Genomic DNA, 13,285 nt, shown 5'->3' with positions numbered 1-13,285 from the left:
AATCAGTGCACGCCCAAAGCCAGGCCAGAGCTCTTTGCCTTGGCGAGTGTGGGCTGACTGATTTGCAGAGACTGATAAAAAAGTGTCAGCCTGACCAGGGCCTGCTCCGCTTTTCCCCCTACAGCTCCTGAATTAAAGTTTCCTTTTGCCTTTGTTGCAGCTGGTTTATAGAGACCCGGTGGCAGAGGTGGGACTGGACAGGGTGCCTTGGTCACAGCATACGTCCTCTACCTGGTTTTATGGAAGGGGAAAAAAAAACGGGTATGAACTCTACTCCCCAAGGCTGCGTCTCTGGTGGAAATTAGTGCAGCTTTATGGTCCAAAGCAGTGATTCCTTTTGGTATGGAAGTTAATTTGACATAACTTGGGAGACAGATGCTTGCTTTTAGCATGGAAAGGCTGAATGAGCCTGGACACCCAACAAGCTTAAGAAAGGCCTTAAGAAAGGCCAAATAAATGATGCTCTTCCAACAGCGGCGAGAGCATGGTTTGGTTGCTACAAGACGACAACCTGACACGTTCACGGCCACGATCAAAAACAGGATGTGGGTGACAGGCGGGCTCTGCGGGGCCGCTGCAGCGGGCGTCGAGATGAGCGGTGCCCCAGCCTTCCGAGGGGAGGAAGGAGCTCACGGGCAAAGGAAATAGCTCGGAGAGCAGAACGAACGAGAAAGCTCTTTTAACGTGGCATTCCTCCTTGCGGAGAGCAATCTGGAAGGTTCTCTGCTCTGCGTCCCGGGAGTCGGGGTGGGAGAAGGCTGTGCGTACGGGCAACGCTGTGTGGCGATGCCGTGGTTCACGGGGCTGGGGCTCCGAGCGATGTGTGTGGAAGGTGCTCTGGACCGTCAGCAGACGAGTTGTTCTCACTGATTGTGGGGGTGTTGAAGGGTTTGCTTGATTTCCTAACAGGCAAGGGATTACCTTTTCTCTTCTTATCCCCTGTGGATAAAGAGGGCAACACGAGTTTACCACAGAAGTGTGGCTGCTCTGAAGAATGCAATTCCTTTTTAAACTTAAAACTTAATTTGCTGAATGCTACTGAGCCTGACCTTGTAAGGGTTCTTAACTGCTTAACCGGGTCTTGCCCAGTGCCCAGATCTAGGCAACCCCTCCCTGAACTCAAGACGCTGCATCAAATACAGGCAAGGCACCATCATGGCACTCAGCCCCTGGGTTAGCAGCAAACAAGCAGAAAACCCGCTTGAGGTGAGGGGAGTATTTGGGTCCTAAATCTTTCAGCTTGATTTAGTGCAGCACGGAGCGGGCTGAGGCTCCTCCAGCGCAAGAGCTGGCAAAACCTATTTGCTTTAGCAGCACGGCCTCACGGGGCTGGCTTTGCACCGGCAAAGGGGCAGGTGTGATGCGGGGGGATGCTCGGCTGCTCCTGGGATGCAGGCATGGTCCCTCCGCTAAACGCCCTGCTGTTTTGCCAGCACTGATCGTGGGCATCGCAGCCATGTTTTCCAAGGGCCTAGAAGTGCCGCTCCTGCTGCCCCAAGACCGATTCACCTCATTCACGCTGGCTTGCAGCTCTCCAGCCAGACTGACCCTTTTTTTATGACCTTTGCAGTATCTCGGGGGTTTTTTTGCTGGGCTCTCTTGGCCTTAAAATTTCTACTGTGGAAGTTATTTTCCACAAAACCATGAAACAGGTTGTGGCTTCTGCTGGGAACATTTCAAATCCAGTGGAAAATCATTCTGGCTTCAAGGCTGTACTAGCCTGCAAAAACTCTCCCCTCGCAGATTAAAAGTCCAGCCCTGGAAGCTGCTGAAATGCGTGAGGAGTTCCTGCGTTTCTCTGTCTGACCCGTGTTTCTGCATGTGCTGGGTTTTGCTGCATTTCAGTAGTGCTCAGAGCAGGCAGCTATCCTTTCAGTGACCACTTTTCTGCATGCTTTTCAGGGATGGCTGTGTTTCTGCAATTCTGCTCTGCCGATTTCTGCTTTTGTACCTGACATTTCCTTTCTCATGCAGCTGTTTTAGAAATTTTCGTATGTAGCGGCTGGTTGCACCCAGCTTTTGTAGCGTTGAAAAGAAGATCACGAAACGTAGTTGTCACGGGTGACTGAGTTTGTCCTGCCTGCCACTGCAAGGCAAAAGGGAAGTACACCTTACACATGTATAAAGCCAAGAATTTATTGCTGTGCTCCCAGCACAGACCTTTTGTTTTGTTACAACAGTAACCTGCTTGTTACTGCTGTCTGCATAAAACTACGGTTGTGCCACACACAGATAAGCAAAAGTAAAGCAAACTCACCCTAGGCACCCGGTCAGTCACAGAAATCCCTGTCGCAGCTAGACCAAGCCAGCAAAGCCCAGACAGAGCCCGTCCGACCAGCCCCAGCGCTGAGGCCTTGCAAACTTGGTGCAAAGCTGCTGGCCTGTGACAAGGGACGGCAATGCCAGGCCGCTGCCATTAGCAATGCCGGGCTGCACGGCTGGGAAACGTCTCGGTGGCACCCACGGGCAGGTGGGGACAGGAGCTTCTCCAGCGCAGACCGAAGTGTCCAGGAGAGCAGGGCTATTCTGGCGATGCTCTGCTCGGGGAAAGCTCCGCACCCTGAATTTTTTTCGTACAGTTTGGCTCTTTCAGTGCAGACTTTCTCTTTTTTTAAAAGCTTAAAGAGGCAGAAATCACACCACCTCAGGTTTGTGCAAATGAAATGTTTTCCTAGCCTTGAGAGGTGGTTTTGCCCAGCTCTGTTTATAAATAGCTGCCTGCGGTGGGAGGAACCTGCAGCTACTTTTTCCTTTTCCCAAGTCCAGCTATGAACTCTGCCTGCTTAAAAATACCACTGGGGAAGCTCCAGCATATGAGCAGCTTCCAGGCTCTCAGTCACCACGATGATCTGGGGGTGATGGGCGGTCCCTCAGCTCCTGGGGACGGTCTGGGGAGAACAACCTGTGTGGGCAAATGCCTTCAAACAGGCAGGAGCTGCTCTCCCCTCATCAGTGAACCCTTCGGGCTCCTTGCGCAGTGTTTGCCAGGAAGAAAGCAGCAGCTGCCTATTTTTAACACTGTCAAAACTTGAATTACTCTGCATGTGCCCATGGTTTGTAACTAGCGTGCCCTTGCTGCATCACTCTGGCATGTATTCCTGTTTTCCAGAGGACACACGCTGCTCCTCCCGCAGCTCCCCTCCGAAGCCAAGCGTGGCCAGCGGGAGTGTTGGGGCAGCAGCAGCATCCCGGCCCCGAGGATGTGCGAGGGCTGGCTGGTGCCTGACATAGCTCTGCCAGGGGGGACGCCCATGTTTCTGCCTTTGCTTTCATTCCTCCGCTGGGTGAAAAGTTAAAATTCTGACGCTTTCTATAGAAGAGGAATACCAAGGTATGTTTTTTTCATAAACATAAGGTATTTATCTTGCTGACAAAATGGAAATGCTTGACTGTAGTTTGTTGGCATGATCCACAGGAGTTTTCCTCTGGGTGTCCAGGTGAAATGTAATCCCTCCTGGCTGTGTGCCGTGGTGGGAACATTTGTCTCCATTGCCACCATGCTGGGCTTTCGGGTGGCACTGTATCTCCCATGGTGACCCCGTGTTATGTGGCTTCTGCTCTAGAGCTGCTCCGGTGCCCGTGCTGCCCCGGGCAGCCAGGTGTGTGCACGAGCTGCTCCTGGAAACCTGTCACCGGGGCAGAAACTGGGGAGCAGAGAGTTAATGACAGAGGAGCTGACGGAGCTCTGCAAACACCCTGCAAACACCTTGCTGTGGCAGCCTCTTCCTATTTCTGGAATGAATTGGAATTGCTGTGGCTCTAATGATTCACCTCACCGACTTTCAAATCCCTGTTGTGCCCCAACGCCTCTGAAATCCCAGGTGCTATTTCTGAAATTTTAGCAAAGGATAGCTCAAATGGAAACTTCCTGCATTAAAGGTCACACGGAAAATGATTTATAATAGATTCATGCAAATTGTGCTTCAACCACAAGGTGCTCATTTGGGAAAGTGTGAATTTTCGAGAATTGGTTGTGTAACCAATAGATGGCACCAGGAAATACCTAAAATTGTTTCAGTATCTTTTTGCAATCAAGAAGGCAGGCAGGCAGGTTCCTGGGGAGATGGGGACAGGACCTGTCCCCTTCCCTGTCCCTGTGGGAGCAGATGCGGCTCCCGGGTCAGCAGGGCTCCCTGTTGTCGAGCCTGGTGCCATGTTTTCAGCTTCAGGTTATTTCAAATTTGAAGCCTGGCTGGTAGTTTGCCCCGCGCTCGAGCCCTGGTGCAGGATTTGCGCTGGCTGCGCCGAGCGGGGTGCGGTGCCCGACCCGGGGCGGCCGCGGGCCCTCGTCCCTGCGCGACGGCCGCATCCCCGCTCTGCCCTCGTGTCCGCCGCCGGGTCGGTGACGAGCCGTACTGGTCCGTGCGGGGCCGGTGGGGGGCACAAAGCGAGACGAGACGGTGCGGATGGTCAGTGCGGGCGTCCAGCTGCGTCTCAGCTGATGCGCCCCGGGTCGGCGCTGCCGCTGTCGCCCGCAGCTCAGTGGTCTCACGGGTACCTTTACGGCACAGCCCCGAGCTGACGGTGCAGCAGGGATGCTCAGGTAAGTCCCGGCCGTGAAAACTTCTTCAGCGGTGTTTCCACACGGGGGGGGGAATGCTGGGGACAGGACCTGTCAAATGAGAAATCACCTGCAGGGCCCTTTGGATTATCCCAGGGATATGGAGATAGCTTGATAAGCATAGAAAGTAACTTCCTCCTCTGCAGGCACTACGCCGCGCCGGGTACCCAGCCTCTCGCCACCAGCCTGTGCCGGGTGCCCAGCCTCTCCTCCTGAGGGCACCTACCGCTGCGTGTTGTCAACTTACTTTCAAACCTCACCATCCATTTTTCTTGGACAAATTTTTCCAGCATAGGGTTGATTTTTATAAATCAATTACACCAAACTAATTATCATAACAACGATGAAAAGTTGTTGATTTAAAGATGCAAGCTCACAGATGAACAAGACCAGTGGAAAGGCTTTGGGTCCATTTCTAATCAAGGTCTGAACTCGACAAGAGGATTTGCAAATCCTAAAGCCCAAAGATGTCAAAAATGTTGTATTGTACGAACACAACAAGTCATTCACAGCAGGAGATTACAGTCTTACGTAAACCTGGCTTCGGGCACCAGGGTTGAGATGAGTTCAGCTACGGTCAGAAAATGCCCCGGTGCTGCTCGGGCGATCCTCCTGCTTCCCTCTGTAAAATGTTCCCCTCTCGCTCCTCCTAGCTTTAGGTCTGACTGATAATTACTGGTGTAAGTGCTCCTCTCACCCCTTGCCCCTTTGATATTCCTTTAAAGAGAGTTTCTGCTGCTGCGGCCAGAAGCTGCTGCTGCAAAAGGGGGTTGTGCTGTGGGTGGGCAAGGGGAAGCTCCGCACCGACCTGCCTTGGGCGCTGGGGGGGTCCCGCCGGGGTGTCAGCAGGCAGCAAGCGCCCCGTCGCCTGGCTGGCTCGGCCTCGGGGACCTCGGTTCACGTCTCGTCCCAAAGCGTCGCTTTGGCTCGTGCTTTTGGTGTTCATCTTCCAATTCTGTCCCTGAGCGCCGAGCCCGAGATGCGTTTCGCTGAGCAGGTAGCTGCAGCTGCTCGGCATCTGGCAGGACGTGGCCCCGCGGCCGAGGAGCGTGGCGTTGCGCCGTGTGCGGGGCATGTGCCCTTCCGACCGGCCGGTTCGTTCCCTGACAAGCGCAAAATGCGTTCATTGTCCGGGCAGCGGCACGGCGAGGTTTATCGGCACACAAACCCGATGGGGAATGTTAAGCGGGTTAGGTGGCAGCAGCGCTGTGGAAGGTGGTCACCCTCCCGGGATTAGGGGTCAGAACAATCGTCGTCCCTGTGACCAGGCGGAGACACAAAGAGCCATTGTGCCGAGAGTACAAAATCTCTGTTTATTACTGCGGGGCTGACATGCTGAAAGACCCGCTCTCCATGCCAGCACAAAAGCTTCCTTGCTTCAGATTGTTTGTTTATGTAAATTAAAATGGTGCATTTAATTATGCAACGGGACGAGCCTCAGCAACAAGCGAGGTGCTGATTGGATCACCCCGTGGCCAGAGCCCGCCGGCAAGCCCTCGGCACATCTGATGGTGCGACCGCGGACCCTGCTCTGCCGCAGCGCCCGCGGGAGAGGAGACGCGCCTTGACCGTTCGCGCGGGGGAACAAAATCCCCGGGGGAGAAGGGGTGAGGAGTAGCGCTCCCCACCCCGGGGTGCAGGAGCGGGGGCCCCGGAGGTGCACGGCCCCGGTCGGCGGGCACGGCACGGCACGGCACGGCCCTAAGCATGACAGAAGAAGTCCCGGCGGCATCCGGCATGCCCGAGTGCAACGGGAGCGTACCCCCGGAAAAGGGCCCACTCCAGGTCATCGGTGTCATCGATGAAATAGCAAAATCTGTCGGGACGCTTCCTTACGTGAATGCAGAAACGAGCCCTGACGCTCCACCGGCAAAAGAAAATCGGGAGGAAAATAGAAATTCGTTGGCAGAGGACATAGTTCCTGGGGATTTTGATGGAGGGAAGCAATGCGAAGGTAAAGTACGAGGCTGCCTTTCTTTAAGTGCTTGGAAAGAAAAGCTCTATTATTTTATGTATAGCCCTATGAGTAATGGCGTGTACTATGTCTGTTAGTCAAAATTCCTAACCTATGGTAGTTGTAACAATGACTCAGAGTAATTCAGATTTAGGGACAAATTTGAGCTAGCAGTTACGCAGGATGTGATGAAAAGTATGTAACTAAAGAAACAAGCAATTTTTTAATCCGCTCTGAAAATCTGCTGCCAATCTGCAACTGTTAAAACCTAATTATCGTCACTAACTGCTCCGTCAGTCCATTTCTTGCGCTTTGTATTTCCTAAAGAAAAGCGAGAGGAAAACGATGGGACACTACAGCAGGGATCAGCTGATATCCAGGACACAGGGACCGACGGCCAGGACTCAGAGGAAGGTAATGGAAAATGCTGTGTGATGTGAGGTTTTCCTGAAGCATAGCGATGAGTAGCCTTCAAAGACAATCACATACAGGTGGTTATTATTTTTTTTTAATTCGGTCAGACCCTTATATTCTGGAGAGCAGTGACTCATTTCTCATCCATAGAGTTGCTGCACCTTAGAAAACACGGCTGGTATCTTTTTTCCTGAGGTTTGCGTGAATCTCCGTGACCATGGGGTATCGAAGCACTGTGGGGTCTTCGACCAGGAGGTCTCCAACAGCCTTGTGAGGCTGGGAGGTGCTTTATCTTCTGCTCCGTGCAGGGGAGCTCAGAGGATAGCCTCAGGAGGCTGTCAGTCAAAAATGTGTAGCCTCAAAACCCAAACTCTTTTCCTGCCTGATTCAGCAAGTGTCTAAATCCCCCCGATGCCCAAGCATCTAGCAGAAAATTGCTCTCCTAAATGTCTGCTCCTGGGTCTCTCTCTACTCATTCCTGGGTGGAAATGGTAAAAATCAGTTGGAGCCAAGGCTGGACCTCGCACCTGCCTCCTGCGGTGAGCGGGGCTGCAGGGGTGCGCTCGCTGCCCGTCCCCAGCAGCAAGTTAAAATATATTGCATATATATACACACAGAGATGAACTTATTTAATTATACTATGCAAAATGCAGCCACTCCTCCAGAAAGGAGTATTTTATTGAGTATTATTAAAGGAGGAAAGCTATGTCTCTCCATGGGTGGGCTTTTGGCATTGCTGCCCTTCCACGTTTCCCACCCACGGGCTCTTGCCCAGCTCGTCGGTTTTGGCAGCAGTGGGAGAAGGGACGGCTGGGCTGTGGGCTGCTAATGAAGTTTTCCCCACCACCGACCGGGACCACGGCAGGGGCACAGGGCTGGTGGCTCTGCACCACTCCCCAGCACCCAGCCGTGCTGGGTCCCTCCTGTCATTTACACATCCATTTGGCCGCAGTAAGTTGATATTTTCTATACGTCAGCTGCCACATAAATATGAAACCCCTCTTCGGAGAAGAGCAGATTAACAACCCAGAGTAGCTGTCGCAGCCCCAGCAAAGCTAGCGCCGGCGAACATAGCTCTAAAAGATGTATGGGCCATGCCCTGTAAACAGAAACTTTGCTTTGATTAAGAAAAGGAAAAAATATATGAACATTAGTCATGGGCAAAATAATATTTCATAGCAACTGCATAGGTTGTGAGGAGGTGAATCACGACGGAGGCTTTCCCACTTGGAGCTGACATCCATACTCCAGCTGCGTTGCTTTATGAGTGCACAATAAAACCTATTAAATGATCTTGCACAGCCCCCCCACAGTCGTCGTCCCCCCCAGCCACAAGCACTTTATCTCTAAATTGCAGGCAGCTTTTTAGTACCTAACCAATTTAGTCTAATTAATACTCAGGACCCCACAGGCAAAATGTTGAATAGACCATTTGTTGTGACACTAAAGCATCATTTAACGCAGAGACGCGCCAACCAGGACAAATAGGAGATAGCTGTCTCAGCCTGGCTGGCCACCTCTGAAGGAGGGACGGGTCCCAGGAGGGCTGTGCCAGGGTCCTGCTGCATCCCCGGCACAGCCGGGCGCTGCGTGGAGAACGGCTCCCTCCCTCCCTCCCTTCTTGCCCCGCACGGCGGGCAGAGCCGGCACGGAGCTCCGAGCCGTGGGGAGATGGGACCCTCTGGTCCCATGGTGGGATCTGCCCCGCAGGGAGCGGGGCAGCAGCTCCGGGATGGGGAGTTTGGCTAATTGAGTCCAGCACCTGCCCAAGGCGATGACCAGAGAGCTTTGGGAATGCCGTTTGGAAAGGCACCGCAGCAGGGCCCTGCAGTAGGATGCTTGCCAGTCGTGGATCTGAGAGGGCAGGAGCAGATCTGGTGCGTGCAGGGAGGCAGTGCCTCTGGTCCTGGGGCACAGGGGGGATGCTGTGCCCCTCTTCCCTCCTCGAGGCTCGACCACTGGCATCTGCATCGCCTCTCCTTTTAAAGGAGGGTAGCGGGGTGGGCTCCGTGGGAAAGGTGGTACAAAAGGGATGGGCGTTAAAAAATGGAAGGGCAGGTGGCCTTAAGGAATGAGTCTGAGAATGTACGAAGCCTTTCTAAAGCACTCGCGAGCATCCGTGGTGATGGGGGTTCAGCGTGGAGGTGTGGGTCTCTCCTCGCTGGGCAGTCTCTGGAGGATGGGTGTCTTGGTGGCAGGAGCTGGTAGGTCACCAAGAGCGATGCTACATTAAGAGCATGTATGACAGGGGCGTGAAGGCGATGCTGAGCCCGTCCTCACCCACACTCCCTCTGTGTTGCTGCAGGGCCAGGCGGCGAGGGGACGCCTGCGGGCAGCGGGGAGCGAGAGCTGGGGACGGCGGCCAGCCCCGGCGGGGAGGTGGCGGAGACGCTCGCGGCCAGCGCCGACGGGAGAGGGAATGCAGCCGAGGAAGAGGAGGAGGAGGAGGTGGAGGAGGAGGCGGAGGACACTGAAGAGGATGAAGTTCAGGTGATCGAAATCAAGAAGAACAGCGAGGAGTCCCATCCCAAGCAGCAAGACAGTGACAAGGAGGCATCTCCCGCAACCAGCCCCGGCTGCAACTCCCAGGTGGAGAAACCAGGGGAGCAGCCCACCCTGGGGAAGAAAAATGATATCTCCAGACACAGCTATTCCAGATACAACACAATCTCCTACCGGAGGATTAGAAAAGGAAACACCAAACAGCGAATCGATGAATTTGAATCCATGATGCACTTATAAACTGAGGTGGAGAGTTGCTTAACAAGCCAAGCGTTCACTCTGGTTTTTGTTTTTCTTTTTTGTTTCCCGCAAGACATGTCTCTTCACACAAACGTGAGGTCGCTGGTTTTTTTTCCTTTTTGTATATGATTTCATAATACACTGTGAAAATTTAACATCTTCGCTTTGACAGCGGGCAGAGGCATCCATAGTGCAGGAAAATAAATAATCAGTTTGCTAAATATAATACCATTTGATTTAAAGTTTATCCTCTTATTTTCTGTCCAACTTTTGTAACCATATTCAAACAATAGGATGTCTTGAACTGGCTGGGGCTTCTCTAGCTGCCGACACACACGTGACCCATGCCGTCAGCCGTGCTGGTAATGAGTTGGCAGCGCAGCAGCTCAGTGACACTGGCCAGGGCAGTGTGAATAATAAAAGAGACGACTGTTTGCAACCGCAGCGCGCTCTGTTTTGCCGTCCGTCCGTGCTGGCATCTCATGGTGCACTGACAGCCGCCTCCTGCTAGCGACCATCCATTTCCACCTTGTGCTGGTGGGATGGAGGGCTATTTGCATTCGTGGGTAGATGCTGATGTGCAGGAACTAAAAAAAGATGGGAGGGCATCAAGGCCCCTGTTCCCTCACTGCCATCCTTAACACCTCCCGTGGGTGGCTGGATTCCCCGCGCGGCGCTGTGGTCAGCACCAGGTAGGATCGGTGCCATCCGCTGGCCCCTGCCTGTCGGGGTGAGAGGAGTCAGCGCGGACGTCTTTAGACACGACGTCGCCTGCCCGCCGCGGTCTGCACCGGCAGCAGAGCCTTCCAGCCTGCCCGTTCTGGGTGGCAGCGTGAAACCGCGGGTGCAGCCAGCCCAGACCGCTGCCGGCGACAGCGCGGCCCCTCTTCCCCACCGCCTTCCCTCCTCGCTGCTGCAGCCCCCCAGCCCCGACGCCGTGGACCCCCATCCAGCCCGGGGGTGGCCGTCCCGTGCGGCCGCCGGTGGTGGCCGGCCGTGGCCCCCGACCCCCCCAAACCCGGGGCAGAGGCGCCTGTGGGGAGGTGGTACCGGTGACTGGTGCCGTCCCCAGTGTCACGGCGGGGGTCTGGGCCAGCCTGGAGGGCAGCGGCTTACACGCTGCCTGCAGCGCGCGGCACGTGCCTGTGCGTGCTTCGGTGTTCACCTGGCAAAACCGGCTGCTACCAGAAACCTGTATTTTCCGAATGCCAACAGTTTAGAATCTCTTACGTGTCTTCTCAATTCTCATGCTAAGTTTAGATGCAAATTTTTAAAGATTTTTTTTTTTTGTCAAAGCCAGGCAAGTTTTATGCATAATTTGTTTTTGTGTCATCTGAACACAACTTTCTCCATTTTTAAAAACCTTTGTGTAACTACAGTATCGTTGATGCAGTCTTGTTTTAGCTATTTTACAGCCAGATTTGTCTTGAGGTGGGACTAAGCTTTGCAAATGTCATCCCAGAAAGCATCTGGGAAAGTTGAGAGCAGCTGACAAAGGGAGAGGAGGTAAGAACAAAGTTAGACTCTGACTTTAGCTGCAGTGGCCTCCTTCAGCCGTAAGCGCTTTTTTAAGGATCAGTTTTACATCTCCAGCAGCACTGAGTATCGTTTTGACTTTTCTTGTTCTACATAAAGGCAATTATTTATTGGCAACGTGAAAATAATAAATGGCAATTCTGTATTGTACAAACCAGACACAGCCCTCATTGTGCTATTCAGACTTGTTTATTTGCTCTTTGGTTTGTGGAAGTTCAGAGGTTTGCTTGTATGAACTTATACTGTGGGTTTGTTTCCCTGCTTACAGCTGCCCCCCCCCATCGCCCCTCTCGCAGCAGTTCCTGTAAGAGCAGCACATTTCTCTTAAAGATGTGACCATCGCCTGGGCTTTCGGTGACTGGCAGAGGTTGAGGGTGGCAAAGCGCTGCTCTGAGCTGACCAGCCTCAGCTTCAAGTATCTGCATGCCCACCGACCACTGACTGCCTCCCCGCCACGCCGTCCGGCCCGATCTGCACTTCAGAATGCCGGTAACAAATTTGCTTTACTGCAATTAAAAAATGCAATAGGGAAGAAAACAACAAAACCCCAAAGCGAAACAAAAACCAGAGATAAAGTGAGCAACTTTGTGCATTGCTGAGAATCTGGAGTTTTTAGGGCATTATATTGCGGTAAGGCTGGGGGCTGACGGGCAGTATCTGCCCATGCCCATCGGATCACCAGGACACGCGTGTGCTTGTGCCTGGCTCTGGAAACACCAGATGCGAACACCCGGCTCGTGCTGATGACGCAGCTGGCTTTCAGCAGCGCGAGAGGCCGGGAAAAGCCGCCCGTACCGCAGCAAAAGGCACGGGCTGCTGTAGCAGGTAGTCTTTGAAGAGGTTGGAGGGATCAGCACTGGGGCTGAGCGAGGGAAAGTCCCAGAACAGTGCAGACACCCGATGGGATGCCAAGCCAGAGTTCAAACGCTTCCCCATGCTCTCCCGGGGTGAGGAGAGCGGTGGCAGGAGAGGCAGCAGCGTTGCATGGACAGACTGTTTGCTCTCACGATTCCCATCTCCTTTGGGGAATCGTCTGGCCAAGCCTTCAGCGCCCGGGCACGAGGATCAAGCCTTTTGCTGGCCAGCCGGACACCCTCGGGCTCCCTCACATGGATGCACAGGCTGGCTGGGCCCCGTGCTCACTTTACCAAAAGGCAGAATTTTTTTTCTCCTTTCATCATATGCCTGTCTGTAGCAGTTTTTAACATTTGGCTTATACCCTAGGTGACAGTTAAAATACAGTTTCCAGACTTCTTGAGCAAGTGCAGGGATGAGATGCTTGGTGTACTGACTGTGGGCTCACGTTCCAGCTAAGTGTGGAGTCTCGCTGAGACTTTCAAGAAACTTGGACTAGTTTTTTACCTTCCTTGGAAAGCAGTGTTTGCTCAGCTGAGAATGGCAACTCCCTCTCTTGCTTTCCTTGGTAGCTGCAAAAATAAAATTGAAAGTCCCGGGATGCTCTAGGGACCTGAAGGCCTTTCCTACAAACACACCGCCTCTTGCCCAACCCTCAGGGTGGGTGGGTGCGATATGGAGATCAAGGGGTGTACAGGCAATAAACAGGCAGAAACCGTGGCTTGCGCTCTGCCGCGGTGTGCTCGTCCTCTGCGCTGCAGGCAGCTCGCAGGCAGCACTGCCTGGGCTGGGGAGGACAGGGCAGGGTCTGCATCTGGCCAAAACCGTGGTCAGCATGTCGGACGAGGCGCGTGGAGGAGACGGGCAGAGAGCTGTCTGCTTGGCACGGAAGGGAGAAAGGACACCCAAAGACCTGAAAATTTGCCCCTTGGAGCAGAGGCGTTTTCAGGCAGAAAAGCAGGTGCGGGTGCCGATTAGGACGCGGTAACTACAGACCCAGGCTTAGCCTGAAAATAATTTCTCCCCATTTCCACAGTGCCAGATGAGGGCTGATAGCAGGTAAGTAAGAGGTGGACCCTTCTGGAGGGTCGTGATGCCTTTCCACCCTCTCTGGATGCTGCCACGTGGTGCTGGCTCACTTTTGGGAGCCGTTTCTAGCAGTGCTGTGCACTGAACTTGAATGTGAATTAAACCACTTTGGCAGAAACTTGCCAGTTGCCACA

General features: G+C 53.6%; 1 protein-coding gene across 2 annotated transcripts; it reads left to right on the top strand.

The window, feature by feature from the left end:
• The first annotated feature begins 5,649 nt into the window (after positions 1–5,649).
• Positions 5,650–10,110, top strand: ERMN (ermin). Of its 2 annotated transcripts, XM_030018063.2 has the most exons (4): positions 5,650–6,230; positions 6,265–6,515; positions 6,843–6,929; positions 9,235–10,110. In XM_030018063.2, the coding sequence occupies exons 2-4, from the start codon at positions 6,269–6,271 to the stop codon at positions 9,669–9,671; spliced, it is 771 nt and encodes a 256-aa protein (XP_029873923.1). In that variant the 5' UTR covers positions 5,650–6,230; positions 6,265–6,268; the 3' UTR covers positions 9,672–10,110. The 2 variants fall into 2 exon arrangements, with proteins under 2 accessions (XP_029873923.1, XP_029873922.1); XM_030018062.2 differs by having other exon boundaries at positions 5,658–6,515.
• The last annotated feature ends 3,175 nt before the right edge of the window (positions 10,111–13,285 follow it).

This window comes from Aquila chrysaetos, chromosome 6, assembly GCF_900496995.4.
Source record: "Aquila chrysaetos chrysaetos chromosome 6, bAquChr1.4, whole genome shotgun sequence".
In the NCBI taxonomy this organism is placed as follows: Eukaryota; Metazoa; Chordata; class Aves; order Accipitriformes; family Accipitridae; genus Aquila; species Aquila chrysaetos.
Note: the sequence above shows the minus strand (reverse complement) of the source record. Positions and strands in the feature narration are given on the sequence as shown.

Excerpts from the sequence above, each read along its gene's own strand:
- ERMN (XM_030018063.2), top strand. The coding sequence starts at position 6,269 with ATGACAGAAGAAGTCCCGGCGGCATCCGGCATGCCCGAGTGCAACGGG. Across the intron at positions 6,516-6,842 it reads TGGAGGGAAGCAATGCGAAG|AAAAGCGAGAGGAAAACGAT; the intron begins GTAAAGTACGAG and ends TATTTCCTAAAG. Across the intron at positions 6,930-9,234 it reads CGGCCAGGACTCAGAGGAAG|GGCCAGGCGGCGAGGGGACG; the intron begins GTAATGGAAAAT and ends GTGTTGCTGCAG.